This window comes from Talpa europaea (genome assembly GCF_964194135.1).
Source record: "Talpa europaea genome assembly, chromosome: 5".
NCBI lineage: Eukaryota > Metazoa > Chordata > Mammalia > Eulipotyphla > Talpidae > Talpa > Talpa europaea.
Genome location: NC_140071.1, coordinates 133,194,874 through 133,217,812, shown reverse-complemented (window position 1 = coordinate 133,217,812; position 22,939 = coordinate 133,194,874). Strand labels below are relative to the sequence as shown.

Sequence of the window (22,939 nt, the reverse complement as noted above, 5' to 3'; positions counted from 1 at the left end):
TGCATGCCTCTGTGTGCAGGTACAAGGATAGAATGTAAATACATCAAATTCACATTAGTGGTTATAACTAAGAATGATAGAAAGTAAACATAGAAAGTAACAAAGTGGATGTCAACTTTGTGTGATTAACATTTTGGTTTGGGTTTATTTTTTTTATGTAGAGAAAGCAGGATGCAAATATTTTGCAAAATTATTATCAATGTAGGCTAGCAAATCTTCAGGAGCTTACTATTCTCTATATGTTTCTATAATCTGGTAAGTAGTTTCAATTTAAACAGATAATTGTGGGACTCCCTGGTGGCACAAGGGGTTAAGACGCAACCTATGAAGCTATCCGCAGCCACTGCAGCACGAGTACTACCCCCAGCCAAGGAGCTATCCACATGGCATAGCAGACCTCTCCTGACTTGCCCGCTGCTCCCCTCAGCAGTGTATTTCAGTCCATCTGCCTGTTCTGTTCCCCATCTGTCTCTGGTGAATCCTCTCACCCACCACACCTCTGGCCTGTACCCCAGTTCTTGTATGCATAAATAAATAAATCTTAAAAAAAAAATAGACAGTTGTATTGAAGCACAAGATGTGATCTACAAGGCATGAGCAATGTGCAATGATAATATGACTCTATGATGTTTTCAGACCATTTTTCTCCACTGCCCAGTCACTGCCTAACAACATCAAAGCCAAATCTCCAGTTCAGCAAATATACGACTAGTTACTCCCCTAAGTAACTGCTCCATCTACCCCCTTAACTTCACAAATAAACTTCTTGGAAGAGTTTGCCTATTCCTTATTTTCTTGCTCATATCCAAACCCATCACAACCTGGCTCTGCCCCACTTAAATGGCTTCAACCTCCTAACTGCCAAATCCTTTCAGTTCTCATTTTACTTAACCATGCAAAGCACTTAAGAAAATTGATTGAGTACTGGAAAGTTTTCCCTCCCTTGGCGTCCACAGTACTACTCTTGGCTGTCCTTCCTTTCACCACCCTGTATGCTCCATCACTGACTTCTCTGCTGCTGCCTTCTCCCAGCAAATTTTACTCTGCCTCTTAGTATTCTATTTTGAGCTCTGTTCTACCCCAATGTCGTGACCTTCTCTGTTCTCAGGGTTTTACTTGCAATCATTGGCTCTCAAATCTGTACTTATACCTCCTCTGAGTTCAAGATACATTCCAGCTGCCTTTCTCTTACATGCTCTAAGAGAATCTCATCCTCAGTAAATCCCTCAAGAATTTCCACTAAAGATTCCAGTCAGATGTGAGGAAATTTCACCTCCTACTTTCCTCACCCTCAATCCAATACTTCATCATAACTGATTATACCTACATTTCTCCTACACCTACCACTCTCCCTACCCACTACACTGCTTTAATTTAGGTATTTCATTCCACATTTCTACACTGCAATTCCAATAAATAAATTTGATTTTTTTTCCCATAAGAATTAGTCTTTTTTATTATTGGGGTAAAGCTAGTTTACATCACTGAATTGGTTTTAGGGTTTACAGGGCCAAACCTCTACACATGTATGTTTTCACCCCACCCTTATGACCAATGTTCCAAAATCTTCCACCATGCTTCACTGGGCTCCTCCAACCCCACCCCCTCACCAACCTCCCCTTATGATTGTGTTTAGTCCCCTTGATTTCTATGCAACTACCTCTATCCTTTTCTTCTAAAATGCAAAAAATTGTCAATCCCTTGTTTTAACACCCTTCAAAAATGCCCACTGCCTACTGATTTTAATTTAAACTCAACAGCATGAAATATAAGGGTCTGAAATAATCTGTCACCATCTACCCTTCTTGCCTTGAGTTTGGATACATCTCCCCACACTGCCAATATTTAGGCCATGTGGAACTTCTCACCATTTTCTGAAAACGTCTTGAGTTTTCACACAAACCTGAACCTTGTCATCATTTCTTCCAAACTCTAAGTCCCTTCTCTCCCCGCTGCTAGAAAAACTCAATATATTGTCTAAGATCCAAGTAAGATGTGTTTTCCTCTGTAAGATTCCTTATTTTTTTTCTAGGAAGGAACTTATCTCTATACTTCAGCTCCCACAGGACTTTGCATATGCTTTTATGTTAGCACTTAAGTCACACTGGTCTGAGAGTTACATGCTCTCAAGCTTCTCTTGTGGCCAACAAGAAGGAGCTAGGTTTTTGTGAAGATTTATTCACTCAACAAATATTTGAGAACCTACTATTATCTGGTCCTATTCAAGATATGTGGGCTGTACAGTGAATGATGTAGACAATATTTATACTCACGGAAACTAAGTTCCAGAGAATTGAATTGCTATCAGTTACTCTAGGACATGGTGTGAAGGTGTTTGTCTAAACCATTAATAAGCTGGTCATGAAATCAGAGTGTTAACACACATTACTGTAGTGGCTTTTTACATGTCATCACAGCTCATCATTTCCAACTAGATCTCATTATCCACCATTCTCAACCCACACATACAAGACACACAAATGTGCACATACAATAAGAAATTGAAAATCTTAAGGTTCAAGTTGCTTTAATGAAAATATCCCCTTCCTTGAAGGCCAGCAGGAACCTAGCCACCAGTGGGCATCAATTACACAGAGACAATGTGTAATTGTCTAGAGAGACAATGGTAACTCAGGCACTTCACAAATTACCAGGCATCCAACCTACACTGCATGGGTTATTAAAGTAGAAATAACAACCAATGAGCTCTCTGTGATTGAGTCAGAAAATGTTTATATGTTAGTGCTGGTAACCTATACCATATGCTTTTAAAATGTAGGCACTAACTCACAGATGTCTCAAAACTTCTGAGTATTTTGTAGACAGAGACTGAGGCATGTCTGGAATTGGTACATCCATCATGCATGCAACAGTGAAAAAAAATCAGAAAGCAGAGTATGTCAGAAATAAGTCAGGACAGAGTCTCAACCAAGAAAGTTCTCAATTTGGGAAGAAAACAGCTGCAGCTGGCTTGGAGTGTCCAGAAAGGATGAACAGTTGGTATCAGCATGGGAAGGTAGCATTATCTCTATTAAGATCTGCCATTGGTATAATACATGACATAAATTCATAGAAGTAAACCATTGATAAAACTGCACACTGGAATTTTGTTAATAGTTCTTTGCCATGCCCTGCTCTGTCTACTCTCTAAAGTCTAGAAAATTAGACATTTCTCTTTATACCAGTCAAGGATCAATAGAAATCCCTGTACAAGAGGTTACTGAGATCAAACCTTGTTAGTTTGATATTTCTCACACATTTCTAGCATGTTTTCCATTATCTATAATAGAGGTTAAACTTTACAAAAAATTACTGGACATCCTTTTGAAAGTACATATTTATGATTTATAATGATACCTATAAAAATAAAGGTGCATGCTCAAATTGTTTTTACAGATAAAGGTACAAGATCAAAACATACTGAAGCTGCTGTTCTAGCCACTAAATAACTAACAATTAATTCTAAATAAGAAACCAAAGTAGGATTTTTGAGGTCTGGCAATTCAGGATAGGTAAATGAAAACAAGATAGAGAGAATGAAAAATAATTCCAGAGGGCAAAAAAGGCCAGCAGTACAAAGTGTGATCAATGGTTGCTTTGCTGGTCATTGAGAAGACCTCATATTCTTTTTGGTGTGTGTAGGGAACCAGTCCAGAAAACATCATAAGGCTATTTGGCTATTTCCCCTGCTTAAAATCTCCTTTCACTTCTCATTGATCTTAAAGTGCAAATTCTCAAGAAACTCAAACTTGCAAGCCCCTACTGCCTTGTTGGCAATATCTTTTATCTCCAACCCCATGGGCTTTTTCTGTTCTTCCACTTTTGCTTCCGTCCACCTCTAAGGTCATCCAGATGTCCTCTTACATCTACACTCTTAGGAATTATTTCCTGACTCCAAGAACATAAGAAAATTCTACATCTTTTCCCCCTAACATCCTTTACTCACTGCTCAGAAATTCTCACATGCTCTTAAAACACTGTGGAAAATCGTTCTTCCTCTCCAAACTTGTGTGAGGACAGACAGATATCTGTCCCTCCCAAGCACCCAGAACAACACTGGATTTATAATATAAGCTAAACAAATGCGTTGATTGGACTGAAGTTCTGTGAAATGTGTCTTGAGACCCACAGAGTAAGAGAATGTCCCGTCGTACTTCCTAAGTGCTTGCTTATTGCATTTGATGATGCAGAAATGTATGACGTTTATCTAAAGGTGATAATAATATTTGACTACTTTTTATCAGTACATTTCAAGGTACTTCATTATCCACTGGTCAATAAATATTTGAGTGCCCCTTTGGGTCCTGGAAGTGTGCACAGTCTCTTTACTCTAGGTTGGAAGACACCAACCAATTAATTTAAACTGCCTTCATTAAAGAACAGTAGTTAAAGGATTCATGACTTATTCTGGAGAATGATTGGAATTCATTGTTTGCAATAATGCTATTTAGTCTCTGTTGGTTAGTCACAGCCAGACTGCCTATATCTAGAGCCCAAAAGGTGGGGTGCAGATGAGGATGCAGAAGCATCACCAGCAGTAGAGGGAGGGTTGGGAGGCAGCTGTACAAGTGGATGCTTTCTGAGCCAAAATCACACCTGTGCACAAAATAACATACGTCCTTCAAAAGCTTACCTGTGCATTGTACTTTCAATACCTAGTAGACCCCACACTCTCACCCGGCATTGGCTTGCTCCCTTTAGTCTCCTCCATCAGTCCCTCAACTCAAGTTCAAATGAATCCAGTAGGTTACATTACCATTCAGTAACCCCCCCTCCCCGCCCTGGCCATTCTTTATCCCAATCACAAGGCGGCTCATCAAGGCTCCCTCTCCCAATGCGGGAACACATGGATTGGGCACTGACTTTGGATCTTTACCTTGGATGTGTCTAGACAGGTCCCTCAGGTACTTAGCCTTCACTATTCCCCAACCCTGTCTCTCCAGGCATAAGAGTGAAGAAATAATAGTTTACAAGCTGTGTGTGTACTATCATTCCCTTAATTGGTTAATATCCCAGCTCTCCTAATCAGTAACTGTGTGACTATGAGTGACTTGCTAAGTCCCTCTCAGCCTCAGTTTACTTATCCATAAAAAAGATATTCAAAGTTACTCAGTGTCCCTTATACTAGGGTATCATTTGGGGTACTACGAGCCCAAATGTAATATTGAACTCAATACTTTTTACCATACACACACACACACACACACACACACAGGATTTTCTTCTTCCATCTTCAAGACAATAAGCGCTTAACATCATAAGCAAAGTCCTTTAGTTTTACACTGAAATTTGAGAATAGAGCTGCTGAAGCCACATTCTTCATGCCACTCCTTGATCTTCCACTTAACCCCATGCCCACATCCATCAGTTACAAAGACCATCCGTGAGGCCACAAGATCCTGCCAAATTCATTTTCTTCTCCACCAACACCCCTCCCAAATCACTCAGTCCTCACTGAAGTCTTGACAACTTTAACATCTCCTCAATTGGCCTTTCCACCTAAACACTCCACTTCTTTCATATTTTCTTTACAAGAAGACAAGACAAATCACACTAACATATCCCAGCTATCATACAATCATCTTTCGCAGACATCTAGCATTCTTGCCCACTGGATAAAATCTACTCATCTTAGACTCTCCCCAATCTCATTTCTCGGTCTCACCCCTTTTCAGACACCTAATTTAGTCAAGCTGCTGTCCCCACAAATTCTTCCATGATCCCCACTAAATATTTCCTCATAACCTCTCTCAACCCCAGATGACAGTCCAGCTCCTCCCTAACAGTTCTCTATGGGGTGGCCTCCTTGATCTTCTGTGTTACAGGAAAGATTTATCCCTCCCAGAAGACAACTGCCCCTCCCTCATGACGCCCCCCATGGCTTCCAATCTCACTTCTACTTGCTGCCCATCCACAAGATAAAAAGACTCCTTAGGCCAAATAATTAGAAAAATGAACACAACACACATTTACAAATCCCTAACTATTTGTCAGATATCATACTGAGCACTTTACATCCATCAGTTCAGTTCATCTTCATGAAACCTGTTGAAATAGGTTCTCTTTATTGATTTACCAATAAACAAACATTTGTGAGAATTTCAATATATAGAGTAAAAGCAAATATAAAGATGTTTATATATGCATATTTATAAAGTGTTTGTTATATCTAAGTAATAATGTAATATATAAATAACATTGTGGTACAGCAGCATAGTACATATAAAATGTTTTTATTTGAAGGAGTATATAAACGTCATGGAGGAAAGTATAGAAAGATAAAGTAGGGTAGAGTTGAGTTGTTATAGTGGATGAAGTCATCAGAGAAGTGATATTTTAATGGCAGTTGAATAAGGAAGCTAACCAATGGAGTTTATGGGACAAGGACATTTCAGGTATAGACCATTTATAAAGAAACTAAGCTCCATCTGCAGCAGATTTCTCTGGTTTGATCTTATTTTCTTGGTTCTCATTCCTAGACCCCACCATCTCTTCAGTCTGATGTCTTTAGTTACCTTATCTCTCTGCAACTGACTCACATACTTGGGTCCCCAGCTTAGTCTGATGGGCAGCCCGCCTCATGTATCACACACACCCATCACAATACTGGATACTTAATAAGCGAGCACGTCTCTGAAATAACTCAACTTGAATTCTGTATTTCCAACTGCCTTCGGACAGATTGACCTGGATGCTTCCCCAGCACATCAAAATCAGTATTTCTACAAATGTGCGGGTTATCGTTCCTCCAAAACCCATTTCCTACTTGTGTTCCTCGCCTCTCACCATGTCACCACAGGGTACATGTCACCAACGTCCCATCTTTCCATTCTCACTGCTGTACCTTTGCTCAGACATTTATTTCTCTTGTCTAGACTAATAAAACAGCTTCCTAATGGCATCCTTGTTGACAATGCTACCAACACAGTTATGAAAAATTAATGTTCCTCATTCCATCACTCCTTGCTAAATTCAACTGGCTCCCCACTGTCTACAGAATCAAATCCCACTGTTATGTTCCAAACCCATAGAGCCCCCAAACTCCTGGACACCTCCACTCTGATATTTCAGAAAGCTTTAAATTCCATAGTCATAAAATGAACCTCATTTTCTTTCAGCCAAAACTTCTGTATTTCCAGTCTCAGTAAATATGTGCTACACACACCAGAAATCCAGAAAATTCTCCTTCACCCCCGATGCCAACCTGTAAGCAAATCCCATTGGTCTTGCCCTCTGTTGGCCTCCTGGGTCCCTGCTCCTCTCCACCAGATGACCAGGGCTTTACTGTGCTTCTCCATGCGCCTCATCTGCTCTCATCTCAGCAGGTCCACAGCCTGCTGCTGCATCACCCTTTCTGTCCATGCCCATATCACTAGTCATTGTTCCAATGTGCAAACATGATCAGTCTCAGCACTTGATTGAAATGTATCAGCAACTCCCTACTGCCTTTGTGCACTGATGCCCACTACCTGCAGCTTCCCACCCCACTGCTCCCTTCTACTCCTCAGTGCCAACTGACCACACTGAACTTCTCATTGTGCCCTTATGGCACCACCCAGAGTCAGAACCAACCCAGCCTCAGAACCAACCCAGCCTCAGGACCACAGCTCTCTCTGCCTAAAATATCCTTCATCCGACTGTCTGTCTTTCTCTGGAAAACTCATTCTCATTTTCCATCCTATCCAGTAGAGGGTTTGTCTGATCCTGTCCAGAGAAGGTGACACCATACCTGTGTTTCCAAAGTGTTCTGTGCTTGGTGACACATAGGATTTTTCACATTCTGATCACCATCTCACATATCTTGTTAACCAGATTCAGGTTTTCCCAAGGAGTATTTTTACCTCTGTTTTAGTACTTAGAAAAATAACTAGAAAATAATAGATGTTAGTATATGCTTTACCAAAGAATAAATAGGCTCATATATGGAATCCTCCAATGATCGGGAGATTAGTAATTTTAAATAATCTACAGGCTAAGTCTTTTTACTACATAGGGTTTATTTAGGATTTTTGGTGGTTCTGCAAAACCAATATGCCTTCATAACAAACCATGTGTTTATGGAAGGTCTACTCTGTGTTCCTTCAGCTTATCTCACAGAAGACAAGGACAGAAGCTCCTGAAATCCTTCATCAAGGGCATACATCAAGATACCATCAAGGTATTAGCAGGTACCTTTGAAAATAAGTAATCTACACATCCTATCTAATCAATATACAGTTCAGGTCTAAGAGTGTTCTAGGGTAGAGAAGGAAGGTATGATTGCAAAGTTTAATTCTTATGTCCTAAACAAATAATATGCTCTTTAATATTCTAAATTATTTTCCAATAGTTTCTTACAGGGAGTGATTTTAAAAGCATTTTAAATGAATGATTATGGAATAATGTCCTCAAAAATATTTCTAAAACCATCAGAACACAAATCACATTGAAGGAAGTTCCAACTGTCATTGCTTGAGAGCTGAAACTCTATTTTAATATTAATGAAAAGCTACAATCTCATGCTCAAGGACCCAAGGATAAATGCAACTGTGTTTTAAATTGCAGTGTTTCCAACAAATTATCTCCACAGTTCATTCTTTCCAGCATAGTGTTTGCAGATTCTGCAATGTCAGTATTTATCCTAAGAGCTGAACACCAATTTTGAAATTATTTTAATGACTAATTTTCATTTGGAAATCCACATCCCCAATTTAATTTAACTAGGGGGGGGGGGGCTTATAGGATGTGGCTGCAAACCCAATACTTAAATTGCGTCAGAAGTGCTAGTATTTATTACCTTTCAGCTTTGCAGTTTAGATGGGTGATTTTGTAAAATTATCGTACAAGCCTTCATCAAAAATGGGCATTATCTATAAAACGGCAGGCAGGAGAATTCCTTGTATATACTATCCACCTTCCACTTTCCATGTCGTTCAATGCCTCGTTCTGAATTCTCACTGTTAGATACTTGTCTCTCAAGATGCCCCCTGCAACCCTAAAATTAATTCAGTGCACCTGTGTTTCAGAGCCAGCACTGACACTGCCATTGCTGTGGCTTCAGCAGGAAATGTGATGACACTGGACCAAACTAGGAGTGGGAACAGGGTGAGAGATGGGAAAGAGAATGCACATCTCAGGAGGGACAGACTCAGCTCAAATCCAAGTTAGATGGGGAAATGGATGACATGCGAGAGTGATTTCAGAATTCTTGGAAAAGATGTGAGAAAGACTGAGCAGAATCTGATTTCTACAAGTGCTCCCAGTATTAGATCATGTATAATAATATTTTTATGATAACTGACTCCACAAAATTAAATATAAAAATTAGAGTGATATTCTATTTAATTTTTTAAATCCTACACTATTTTGCAATGTCTCTGCCTTTACCAGGACATTATTTAAACTGACAGGGAGCGAGCTGGGCATTTCTGTTCCTTTCTGACTATCCTTGAACAGAAGTTATCACTCATTTTGTACTATCCCAGCTTCAAAATCATATTTGTTTTATGAATTAAAAAGTGTACTTCATAGACTCCCAGCAGCATCGGTTTCAAAAATCTTTAAAATAGCTTGGATAAGCGACAATATCTTTAAGTGTGTGACACATAAACCCATACTGCAGATGGAAAAAAGGATAGGAGGCAGAAAGAAAATAAACAATAGAATAAATATAGACTTTCAAGTCCAGTGCTTTTGATAGCATTCTTTTGTAAGACCCAGAGAGAGGTCAAGTTCAATATCACTGTTTGCTTTCACTGCCTCCACTCGAAATGGCACTATGCTAACTGGAAGTAATTTTGCTTTTCACCCTCTCTCTACCTTCATCCTTACATCCGTGATGGCAGTGAGTATTTTAAAATATACACGTTTAGCTATTTATTTTCTCCCCGTGAGGCTATAAATACTTTGTGCATACTCAGTAAATATCTCTTGAATTAATAGCAGGCCCTCTAATGGCAAACTCCATGTGTCCCTCCTAGAACCAAGCAGTTTCTTTGTAAATATTTGCTGAATTAATCTCATTTCATCATTATAGTATACATTTCTGTAACCTACAAATGAATATGATTATCACCATTTTATAGAAGAAGAAGAAAAGCAATCCTATACTCATGGCTATTTTATATGTCCTCACCTTTCTAAAGTAAATTGAAATTTCTCTAAATTAAACTTTACTCATATCAAACCTGTTCTCAGGGCTGATGAATTTGATAGGGTCATTTTTGAAATGTGTGTTAGTTCTGCATTATAGGTTTTTCTTTCTCTATCTACAGACACGATAATAAAAAGACTCAAGACTCCACAATGGAATGGGTCAGAGTTTAAGAGTGTATCTTCACCTTTAGGTATAGCCATAAGAGAAGATCCTTTTGAACTCTTCTGCACTGTTGGTGGGAGTGCAAACTGGTCCAACCACTGTGGAGAGCTGTGTGGAGATTTCTGGACCTACTAAACATAGAGCTTCCATATGATCCAGCAATTCCACTCCTAGGTATTTACCCAAAGGACACAGAAACATCAATTCCAAAGAACACCTGCACCCCTATGTTTATAGCAGCACTGTTTACAATAGCTAAGCTTTGGAAACAGCCCAAATGCCCAAAAATAGATGACTGGATCAAGAAGATGTGGTCCATATACACCATGGAATATTACTCAGCATTCAAAAAAAGATAAACACATGCAATTTGCAGCAACATGGATGGCGCTGGAAGGGATCATGCTCAGCGAAATAAGCCAAAAAGAAAAATACCGGATGGTCTCACTCATAGCAGGAATCTAGAAAACTTAAATAAGGGACCAGGAAAATGAATAACTATAAGGAAGTGAAAATCAAAATCAACAAACAACTATGAACCAGAGACACTTTTTGGGGGGTGGGGGCCGGGAGGGGAGGGATTGGGGTCAGAATGGGGGGGTTGCAATTGTATGGGGAATATAAAAATAAAATTTATTTAAAAAAAAAAAAGAGAAGATCCTTTTGTTCATTTATCACATCTCTAGAGTACCCACCATACACGAAACACAGATAAAAGGTATAGACTACACCATTCTTTGTAAGAAGATTCTCACGTTATCTTAATGAAAATTCATTGAAGTAAAAAAAATGACATCTCCAAGTCAAGTCCCTGATAGAACACCCATTCTGTAATGTAAATCACTTTAATAGTTCCTTGTGTTATGTTCACCCAATTGAATTATAAAACTCACGGAGACACATTTGGAAGTAGTGTCTTTTCTTAGTTAAAAAAAAATTAGGGGGTATCTTTGGGCTCACCTTGGCATCTGGAATAATTTGCAGATGGTATTACAATGAAGAGGAAGAGAGAGAGAGAGAGCGAGAAGTCATTAGACTGAAATACTTATTGTATCAGCCAAATCTGATTTTGATTCCCATTTGGGCTGCAGATAATGTCATTTCTTAAATAAACTGCCTCACTCAAAAGATCCTTCAAAATATTAAGAAGTGTTGACATCTGGAGATGAAAGTCTATTTTTCCTCCAAAACCTTTTTAAAGTAGAGACCTATAAAAAATGCCAGTTCTAATTCCCTAAGGACTTTTTATTCACTATTCATGAGCAGATGCTGCCTGAACACACGAGAGGCAAAATCCCTCAGCCAATCCCAATCAGGTCCCCAAAAAGTTAAGAACTGTTGTGAAATGGATGGATTACTTATTTTTTACCTAAATAAATAATTGGGGAGAGAAGTTTCTAAAAGGCCAGTAATATGCAAAGGGTATTTAAATGGACAGTCAGTTTCCAGCAGGAGAGCCATTCAACCACACCGGCTGTATTGGCTCAGGAATCAAAATCAGCCCTTAACATGGGCATGAAGGCCAAGAGCGCAATATGGAAAATTCTATATTTATATCCTCGTTCAAATTATTCCTTAGATTGTCATAATGTACAGAGAACTTTTACGTTTAAGCACTGAGAGTCTCTCTTTTTTTTTTTTTCCTTTCAAATTTTCTAATGCCATGTGCATATGTCTGCATATAGAACAGCTTATAGCAAAGAGACTGAATAAGGAGGAGGAGACAGCCCCGGTGGTGGTGAGAACACCAGTGCTGAATCTTCTCTCAGCCCTGCCCTGACTCCCACAACCCTCCTAGTTCCCTTCCAATGTGCCCCGATTCTCTCTGTGCAATCAAATAGGAAAGGAAACACATGGAGAGAAGTGGATGTATATGCATTAGTGATATCAAGGTTTTGCAGAAGATTTAAGTCAGAACTTTGTGAAAAGTTGCACACAAGATACAAAGGAAGATATGAAGTTCAGAAAAAGAGAGCTGAGCGAAGTAGGACTTAACAGACTGCATGGTCCCAGAAAGTAAGGGGGAGACTCCATTCATTCAACAGACATGTGCTGTTGAGCAAATATTACATGTCAGGTGTCACACCAGAAGCTGGAGACACAATGGTCAGCAAAACACACACCTCTACTCTCACAGAGTTCATAGTCCTCAAAGGGTTGCAGGAAAATACACTAAGCATGGAGTTGAGTTCAGGATGATACCAATTGGCAAAAGACCAGGACTTTTAGTTAAATCAACAGTTTTGAGTAAGAAATAGGTGATCACATGCAATGGGGAATAAACTTGGTGAATGGTAAATAAAATGGTGAATAAGCAGTTTTAAGACTGGTCAAGGCCCTTGAATAAATTAAGTGCTCTCACTCACTCCATCTCTCCCTCTCTCTCACACACACACACAAACACGCAAATGCACACACACCCCTACTTTGAATGTGCTTGAAATAATCCCTAAGAAAGGAGGCTATTAAGTAAACAAGCATACTCTGCTATGAAATATTGAAAAGCAATATTGTCCACAGGTTCTAGAAAAACAATGAGGACAGGAAAACAAAGAGGCAAAGAAATACCATATATTTTACACCCAAAAAATTTATCTTGAAAGATTCACCCGCTATCTGGCCTCCAGTTTTGCAGAAATCTTGCACATACATTTTATGCCTGGCTCATTAATTTCCAAACCATTCATGCCCTTCTTTTATGAAACTCTGCATAAGCACTGACTGACCAAAAAAAGCACAGAAAGGAGATGAGTATGTTGAATTTTACACACTTCACCGTATTGTTGGTTTACATTTCTTACATTTAAGGATGCAGAGAAAACATAAAGCCCAACTTTTCTTGAGTTTGAATAAACACACTTTTCACTATTACTCCTGTGGACTTAATAATCTGAGTTTTCTTTTACCCTTAATAAACACAAAATTGAAGCCAAAATCATGATATATCCATCAAACAAAAATAAAACATTAATGAGAATTTTCACTTTACGACAGAAACATTCATTTCTCTCCTGACTTAGTTGTAGATTGCTTCACAGAACATCTGCCCTCTCTAAATTAAATGGCACAAATTAAAGTCATCAATGAAGAGTTTTATAGCTTTTTTCTCCCTGACCTTATTTCTGATTCTCTTTCAAATAACTGTTGAATTATCATCTCCCTCTGTCCCTTCACTGGTCGCAGGAATATGTTTGATTTTATAAGAGGGAAGCACAATAATGGAAATAGAGAAAGACATGAAAAATATATTCTGGGCTGGTGTTCCAAGTTTAATCTGGATGCTGCTGAGAGGCTAGGTGAATATAAGCACTACAATTGCTAAAAAAAACTTTTTTTTTTGTATGTAACTTCAAGGCAATCATTTTCTGTCCCCTAGGGCATTAACAGTGCTGACTGTTAAAATGAAAGGAACTTATTACCAAAGACCCTTCTGAAGTTCTGATTAGTTGTGATCACCTTCTGATTAGCTTTTAAATCAGTTAAGACCTGGGCATGTGACAGATGGAGAGAGGCTATTTAGCTGGCAGGGTAAGGACAAAATCCAAATTTAAAGAAAACCAAACTTTTATTTCAACCACAGTGACGTAGAAATAGTTAGCATCATTAATGCATTACTTGTTGAAAAGGGGTAGGAACTGACTTTTTTAGCTGTGTTATTAGAAAGTTTTAGCAAGGCAATGCGATTCTGCTCCCTGTTTTCTTTTTCCTGTGTTTTTTTTTTGTTTTTTTTTTTTTTTTTTTTTGCATCTTAGTAAGACATTGTTGACTGTATTCTGGCTCTAGAGTCAGGTCATAAAATGTATCCACACACAAATATCCCTCCAAGTACTAATTTCCCTCTTATCTTTATACATTCTTCTGGTTCTGATCCTACAGTTACATTTGGTTTAAATTCTGATTAAATTATTGAAACCTCTGTCCCAGAGGCATTTCCTCCAGGGAAATTCATCATGGACATTTTATGCAAATATTCCACTCATTTGAAAGGAAATAAGAGGCCAAAGACTTCTGTTTGAAACAAGAACTGAGGAGTAGAGTTCAAACCTTTAAGAATGACAATCCTTTCTATTTTAGGCTTAGTAAAAACCACCTAAAATCTGAGCACTAGTAACCAAAGACCTAAAGCATGTGCTTGGTGAAAATCATGTATACTACACATTTGCAGGGTCATTCTCTAAAATTACACTTGAAAATGCTAGCAAGAACAAGGAAGACACTTAAAGCTATTTTTTTTATTTCTTCTCATATGACAATTAACCATAAAATGTGAAAACAATTCAGAAAACAGGTGCCAAATAATTCAAGCTTCACTTTTGGTCTCACCTTAGGCAAGATAAAAATTAACATCTTTCTATTTTCCAGACAATGAACTCCAGCTGATTATAGAGATGGCAATAAAAGTTTTGTTGTTGTTGTTTTTTAATGTATTTTACTCTCTAGATGTGATTTCATCTTTGTTTTTCCTTTTCCTAACAAATAAGAGGTTATGGACTCCTATGGTGCTGGAAAGACTAGCCATAACTCAATCTTCATCTGGCCAAGTAAGCACTATTCCCACTCAAAAAGCTGTAATCACTCAAGACCCAAACAATGACCCATTCCCAAGACTTGTGTTTCTACTACCCTCCCCATCATCGAGTTCCCACTTTCGCCTTGTACAAAAGTGTGGTCTCTAAAAGAACAACTAGCTCCCTTTTCTTAGACAAAGGAACTGCAAAGACAGAGACCGTATGAACTCGATACTCAGCCCTCTTATACTCCAAATGCCATTGTGGCAATAACCAGGCTCTTACAGATTATGAGCAATCCTCACAAGATATATCCTACTTACACTTGGTTTGCAATGAGTGACAGTTACGCCATAAGAGAAACCAGAATTAAACATGGTTACAAGTCAAATTTGGAGCCCTAACAGTGATGGTTGTATTATTTATTCCATTCTGTAATGGACTTTTATCTTTAAAAATTAGCACACACAAACACACAAGTGTGCACCCAGCTACAATGGTTTAGCTATTGGAGAAATATTGATAATTCCATATCTCAATGTCCACAAATTAGGGTGACAGACTCAAGATGTTGGAAGAGGCTCCATCTGAATAAAAAAAAAAAAGCTACAATGTGAAAATAACTCTATCTGCAACTTTACAGCCCTGAAGTCCAAGTTTTTCATCCTGTAGATGCAAACTCTGCTGCAGTCATAAATGTGAGCCCCTCACCTTACATAATCTGGAAAATGACCAGCTCTTATCACTCACTTACCCCACAGCACCTTCACTCTATTATGGGTCTTGTGGAAAACCGTACAATTCAGAGACACCTAAACACAAATCGATTCAACCGCCTACACTTTGTTGGGGAAGGGAAGGCACATCCCCATTTTTCTATAGCCCCCACTACGCCCCCCAGAACAGGTGCTTTCCTGCTTTGGCAGGATTCCAGACACTCTGGGCGCCCAGTCTTGCTCAGGGCGTCCAGGACCCCCTACACAGCTGCACTGCATATAAATTATTCCCAGGTGTCACCAAGGACCGTTCTCTCTGAACACACTAGAACCTCAGCTGGCAATAAAACAAGACAGCGCTCCTGCCGAAGAATCCGACCTGGGAAACATTCCCTGTAGGTTACCAGGGCAGGAAAATGGAGTTTTAATGCAGAAATGTTGGGGAGCATAAGGGAAAAGTGGAGGGAGAGGCTCAATACTATTTCGGCTCATTTCCCCCCAGGCGTTAGGGGAAGCAAGTGTGTGGTCTGAAATCATCAGGTCGATGCATAAACAGCATCGGAGATTTTCAGAGAAGGCAAAAGTAGGCACAGGATCGCAGGGGACCCCGCCAGCGGCGAGTTTCACTCACACTTCAAACCTCTCCTCTTCCCCAACCGGCCCTGCATGCACCCCCTCTTTTGTACCCCCATTCCCGCCATTCCACCCCCACCCCCCTTTGCAACCCAGCCTGGGGAATCGTCTCTCATGCAGCCAAGGCAACGAGCACCCCCAGCCCAAGTAGGGGGTCCGGATCTCCGCCGGAGGGAAGGAGGGGTCGCGGGGCGCCCGCTCGCTGGCTCCCCGCATCCTACCGCCTGTGGAGCTCGCCTCCTCCAGCTGCGCCGAGATGCTCTCCACCCTCCTCACGTTCATCTTCGGGCACGCGGGGCGCAGAGTAGGGACTCCGGAGTCAGCCGGTCCAGGGGCGTCTGTCGGGGGGTCTGGCTGCTCTGCACACTCCCAGCTCGGCCCCGGGCGTCCGTGGCGCGGGGAGCCGGAGAGTCGGCGGCAGCAGAACCGGGCGCTCGGCGCGGGTTGCAGGTGCGCGCGGAGGCCGGCGGGGGGCGCCGGGGGCGCTGCGCGGAGCGGCTGGGGGGGCGGGGGTGGTGGGGGCGCTGGAAGGCTCCAAGCAGGCGCCGTGCACTGAGAACCCCGGGTCCAGGCGCCTCCCCAGCGCGGCCCCCCGGACTAGCTGCCACCTGCTGCCGATCCACCGGTCGGGGGGCTGGCGGGTGGAGACGGGCACCTTGGACCTGGTGATGGAACAGCCAGACCACACCGGGAAGATAAGGAGCGATTTAGGGCTCAGGAGGGCATCGCCTTCAAGAGCAAGAGATGCCACCGGGGGACCGGCAGCCCCTCGGAGCCCGCTGGGGCTGCGCTCAGAGCCTGGCTCTGGGGAGGGCTGCGTCGCCCCGGCCTCGGCTAAGGATGCGCGGCTGATCCCCGAGGGGCTCCGACTCCACCGCCGCGCTGGAAACGCCGCTGCACAAAGTTAAGCTGAGTTCGAAGGACACCAGAAGGGACGCGCAAGGAGATGCCCTTCGCAGAACCGGGCAGAGAGCCAGGAGCTCCTGGAACTCCTGGGCAGGAAACTTTCCCCATGGAAGCTAGAAGCAGTCACGAGGCTGACCCGGCTGGGCGCTGGGAACGCTGGCTCTCCACCCCAGGTGCTCCAGGCAGGGTCCGAGGAGACTGCGCTCCTGGAGAGAGGTCGAGGGGTCACGGGGGTGGGGCAGGAGGGCTTGGGAGGTCTTCAGCGCAAGCACCCTCAGAGAGGTTTGGTTTGAGGCCTCCCTGGTAGCTGTGGGAGAGACTGTTCTCTACCCCCGTGGGCATTCATCGTGCAGGGTTTTTTTTTGTTTTTGTTTTTGTTTTTTGTTTTTTGTTTTTTTTTTTGTCTTCTTAAGTGTAGAGGCAGGACAGGGCACCTTGCGGGTTTTCTGATCCCATGCAGACCGGGTAAAGGAGGAGTCAGAGTCCCCAGTGGTTTTTGCAGGTCTTTTATTGGGGTTCACCAGGCATCTGGCAGGCAGGGGTGCTGGCTGGGGGGCTGGCAGGCTGGCAGGCCTCCCAGCCCCCAGCAAGTCTTCACTCTATCTGGGCTCTCTGGCGTTCTCTGCTTCTGCTTCGGGCTTCTTCTCTTTCGGCTTCTACTGCTGTTGCTGGTGTCCCCATGACGCCACCCTTAAAAGCCCAGTCTCAGCCCAGGTGAATCCCATCTACCTCTGTCCACACCCTACTCCAGGTGCCCGCCATCAGGCATGCACTCAGGACTGCAGGGATCCATCATCTATACTGATGGCGGGAGAGCAGAAAAGCCTGACATTTTTTACCTTACCCTACATTAAGTAAACCAAGCTTGGGACTGTTTGGGAAGATAAAGACAAAACCCAGAGACCAGACTACATGTGACCATGGTTACTAATTGAGAAAACCGAAATTGAAACGCTGGCTTCAGTTTCCCAGGACTCAAGTGCACACAGGCTTTGTTAAGAAGAAAGGTCGAGTTGACCAGTTGTCTGGGCAAACGGAATTAAAATTTCCTCCCACCTTCGATTGTATGGTCAGTTGATTACGACTTGGGTTGGAGCCATTTCTAAGTGCTTGAAAAACCATCCACTCCCCCTGTGTGCACCTTCGGCCTGCAGTCTTGCCCCTTACTCAAGCCTCAAATGACATTTTCTTGCCTTTCTCTCTGTCCCCACTCCCAGAGTGAAGCACTTGATCTCCGGTGAGACACTCTCCTTTTAGTTCATGGCCAAGAGGACCAGGGCTGCCTGTGCTCAAACCCTAATTCCACAATTAGTGCTAATTCTGTCATTTGGTGCAAATTATTTACATCAGCTGCAACAATGTTGTGACAATGACACCTACTTGATTGATTTGTTCTGAGGATTTAAGGAAATGGATCCTGCAAAGGATTCCACCAATGCCTGCCATGCAGGAAACACTATGTAAGTATAAGCTACCTTGATTCTTGAACTTCACAACAATACTGTGTTGACACAGTAGTGAGCGGTGTTCCTTGCATATAATTAGTCTTCACTTAATTTTTTTTTTATTCAACAAATATCTAGTAACTACTAAGTACCAGTTGATAGGCTGTCTGCATTCACAGCTGTGATCAATTCCCTTAGCTAATGTGGTTTACCTGCTAACAGGCCGAATAGACTGACAGGGAATTCAGGAATTAAGAATGATCTGCTGGGAGAGGCATCTTTTCTGTAGGTCAGAGAAGGTCTCACAGAAGAGGCGACATTTAAGCAAAATTGAACGTGAAAGAGCTCTCCTCTCCAGGGAAAGAGAACTTCCAGGCAGAGTCAAAAGCGAGAACAAAAGCCAGGGCGGCGTGTTTGAGGAGACTGAAGGACCAGGTGACCCAGCCTTGTTTGTGCTGTCCTTAGTGGCACTTCAGATGTCTGAAGCAGTTACAGAGAAGAGATCCAGGCACCAGAGAGCGGTGTGCCTGTCCATTACTCCTTCTCAATAGCCATAGCAGTGCTAGCCTCTCTCCCCCTGCCCTAGCCCCTCCAGACCTATGCACAGCATTCCTACCTGTTCTAGCACTGACCCTTGATTACTCAAATGACATGGGTGCTTGGTGTTCCCACAAGGAACCATATTCAAAGGAACCATATTAATAGTCACCTCACCTTGTACCCACCATTTATCTCATATTTCATGACCATTATATCATTTAATGTTTATAAAACATTACAAAGCAAGCACAGTTATCACTCCTATTTGATTGGAAAAGAAATTATGACTCCAAGATGTGAACTGCTTTGCCAAATGGACATCAGTAGTAATTGGCACCTCTGAGATTGAAACCCACTGGTCTATCAAAGGCTCTCCAACTTAATCACCACACTCTAAGGCGTTCACTTCCATGCTGGACTCAGACAGTTAAAAGTTTCCTGTCCTTCAGGAAGTCACTGATCATTTCTAAGCTTCAGTTCCTCATCTGTTAAAAGGGGAATTTCGGCTTCTCAAGGTCACTGCCAGAATCAAGTCAGGTAATCAAAGTGAAAGTTATATATAAATCTTGAAATGTTATGGAAGCATCCAGGGTTACTTTTATGACTCTCCTGGTCTTTCTTTCTTTGTGACATTCTCTGGTGTCTCCAAAACCCCTCACTTTTCAGCTCAATTCTCTCTAGCTCACCAGGATTTAAACAATAACAATAATAGTAAAACTCATGCTACTTAACATTTATGAGCATTTACTATGCACCACACTCTGGGTTAAGAGCTCTCCATCACATCAACTAAAATCAGAAGAATCACTCTCTGCCAATTTTACCCTGTTTTAAAAATGAGACTGAGACTCAGAGCAGGTAAGGAGAGAGTCAGTAGCCTAAGACAAGCAGCTGTGAAGAGGTTCATTGAGATTTAAAACCATGTTCATCTCAGTACATAACTGGCGCTTTCCATTTCTACTGATGTTTCTCAAACATTAACATGCATAAGATTCACTTTCAGGGTTGATTTAAAAGCATCCATGCTGCCTCCAGTCTCTAAGATGGGTCCTCAGAGTTAGAAGAAGCCTTGAAACCAAATGTGTGTTTAATTAATACTCTATTTTTGAGCAGTTTCAGGTTGATGGAAAAATTGAGCAGCAAGTACAAAGTGACCATATACCCTTTTTCCGCTGCCCAGTTTTCCCTGTTGTTAACATGCTACCCAAGTGTGGCCCATGTGTTACAACTGATGAACTAATATTACATTATCACTAACTGAAGCGCTAATTCATATAGGACTGATGGCCTGATGGGAAAAGGAAGAAAGAGAGATTGCTCATAGGTTAAGACAAAGCAAACAAGAAGCAACCATCCACAAACCAGAAGAGGACAATCCCCAGAAGTCCTGTGTGAGCCGCCATCTTGGTTCCAGTCTCCACAGCTATGAAAAAATACATCCTGTTGTTGAAACCCATGACTGTGGTATTTTGTTGTGGCAGTTGGCACAATATGCATCACAGGGCCACACCTTGTATCATCCTCTGCTAAACCAGAAATAACCCAAGTGTGGTCTGAGCTCCAGTGCACCTTCATCATCTAGGATTTGGGCAGAAATTCAGAATTTGGGCCCCCACCCAGACCTCCGGAATCAGCATCATCATTTTAACAACCTCCTCAAGTGGCTCCAGGCTGCATATTAAAATGTGAGCAGCACTGCCCAGTAGAACACTGTACTGTGTCTATAGGGCTCCTTGGAAGCCCCCCAGAGTTCTCAGTATATGTATTAAAATCACAACCAATTCACTGCATTTGACCCTGGTGGGGCACCCCGTTTAACTTTTGTTTCATTCCCTACTTAAATGAATGGAATTGGGTTTTTGCTTCATTCGATTTCAAGCAGCAAATACCTACAACCTTGATCCTCGAATTATACCTGCAAATTTCTTTGTGATTCTTTATCTCTCGATAGCATAATAATCAGAGGAAATATTCTACTCTGAGATCCTCACATTAAAGGATATATTAATATGCCATGATGAGACAAAAATGAGCTGAACATTTGAGGGCAGCAAGGTTAATTCTGACTTTGCTGTAGGATTTCTATTTTCAGTAGCTGATTGGTCTTTACAACTGTGAAAGTTAGACTGGTCAGATTTTTACCCCAATTTTGCAGATGAAGAAACTGAAGACCTTGGAAAAACAGTGACTTACTTGAATTTTCATAGGGAGCATAGGATGGAGCCAGCACACAAACTTCATCATCTGACATGTTTCAGCACTTGGTGCTATAAGTCTTGCCAAGTTTATCTAAACTGGAGTACTGCCAAATGAACTGTGAGTCTCCAAGCACCAAAATTCACATTTGCCTTGCAACTTCCTTTTGCAGGATAATATAAAGTTATGACAGATTTCTCACACTATCAAAAGTAGAGAGCTCCTAGGAAAACTTTCCACAGCTGAAATAATGCAAAGGAGCAATTACCATTAATTTAGGTGGAAAATTAATTTAGTGTTCCCAATCCCCCCAAATAACCTCCCAAATCATACCAAACAATACACAAAACCAAAAATCACATTAACATATAAAAAAAAGCAGGGATGATATGATATACTCACAGCCTATGTAAAGTAGTTCCTGGGGAAGAGCTTAGCAGTGCTGATCTCTCTGCTTAGGGTGTGAGCTGTCTCTAAGGACTCCCTGCAAAACAAAATAAATACTACTTTCACTTTTTGCCTTTTGTCATAAAAGCAAAAATCCTCTTCAGTTTTTTGTTTTTTGTTTTTTGGTTTTTTTTTTTTGGCAGTTAAAGATAGTACTAAGGTACATCTTTTGTAAAAACGAAGTGGTAACATAAGTCAACTTTCATAAAGTGGGGTAGACTGTATTTCTCATAGTGCATTTCCCCTGGCTTGTTCACTTGAGGAAATCAACTGGCTACATACACATCACCTACACATTTGGCAGGAGAGATGATTGGGTTATTTACTTCGGAATAGAGTTATATTTTCATCAGCAAGCTCGGCAACCACTTAGTTAATATCACTAATAAAGTTGATGCCAACGGTGTTTTACCTAAATTTCATATCTCTGGAATCTATAGTTGAACTATATTTTTCTAATGTGGTGTTAGGTTCATGAAATTCCAAACTACTCTATACCTTTTATCCTTGTTCTTCTTTATGCTAGTACATTTAAATGGAAATAGGTCCTTGGGGAGTAAGACTTTGCTACTTTACCTACTAGCAGTTTGAATGAAACTATCCAAAATTGATTTCACTGTAACTAAATGAACCTGTTTCTAGAGTATTCCTTTTAATCAAAAAATAGACAGAGTTGAAAACTGAATTTCATTCTAAATCATTTGTTTTCTTCAAATATCTTATTCAAAGAAATCAAGGCCTTATAAAGGGAGAAAATATGCTTTTCTCTGTTTCATGTGTGTGTGACTCAAAGTATTATAATGCTGAAAAGGAGGTTACTTACCTCAGTATATTTAAAATTTTCCAGTAATTAAGCAAGCTGGGGAAAATACACTCAATTTCTTTCATTTTGAAAGGCATTTATAAAATTAACATTCTTTATATAAATCACAAGTGCAGGGAAAATAAGACTTTTTTCAAGTTAAGGTCTAAAACTGCCATGGTTCTGAACCTGGGTAATTCAAAATAGGTTTGACAATATGTCAGAATTGAATAGTGAAAATGACACATACACACTCTCCAAATAAATGAAGTATGAGATGCTGAAGTTCAGGTGTTAGTTAACAACTCATCAACAAATGGACACAAAAGAGGAAAAAAGGACAAGACCTTCCAGGTCTAAAGGTCATTAGATTTTTCGAAGTTCAGAATGTCTTCGATTGGTGATACTAACGAAGGGTATCAGCGAATGAAAGTCTATATGATGTTGGG

The 22,939-nt window shown here is 41.1% G+C and overlaps 1 protein-coding gene across 2 annotated transcripts in view; it reads right to left on the bottom strand.

Annotated features, from left to right (window-relative positions):
* KCNIP4 (potassium voltage-gated channel interacting protein 4) overlaps positions 1-16,436 on the bottom strand; it is a gene marked incomplete at both ends in the record, with an annotated part of 891,330 nt that extends 874,894 nt beyond the window's left edge. For both annotated transcript variants that reach the window (XM_084233318.1, XM_084233322.1), the window contains one exon: positions 16,376-16,436. In XM_084233318.1, the coding sequence (XP_084089444.1) occupies positions 16,376-16,436 (61 nt within the window). The remainder of the gene's footprint in view (positions 1-16,375) is intronic.
* Between the last annotated feature and the right edge of the window lie 6,503 nt (positions 16,437-22,939).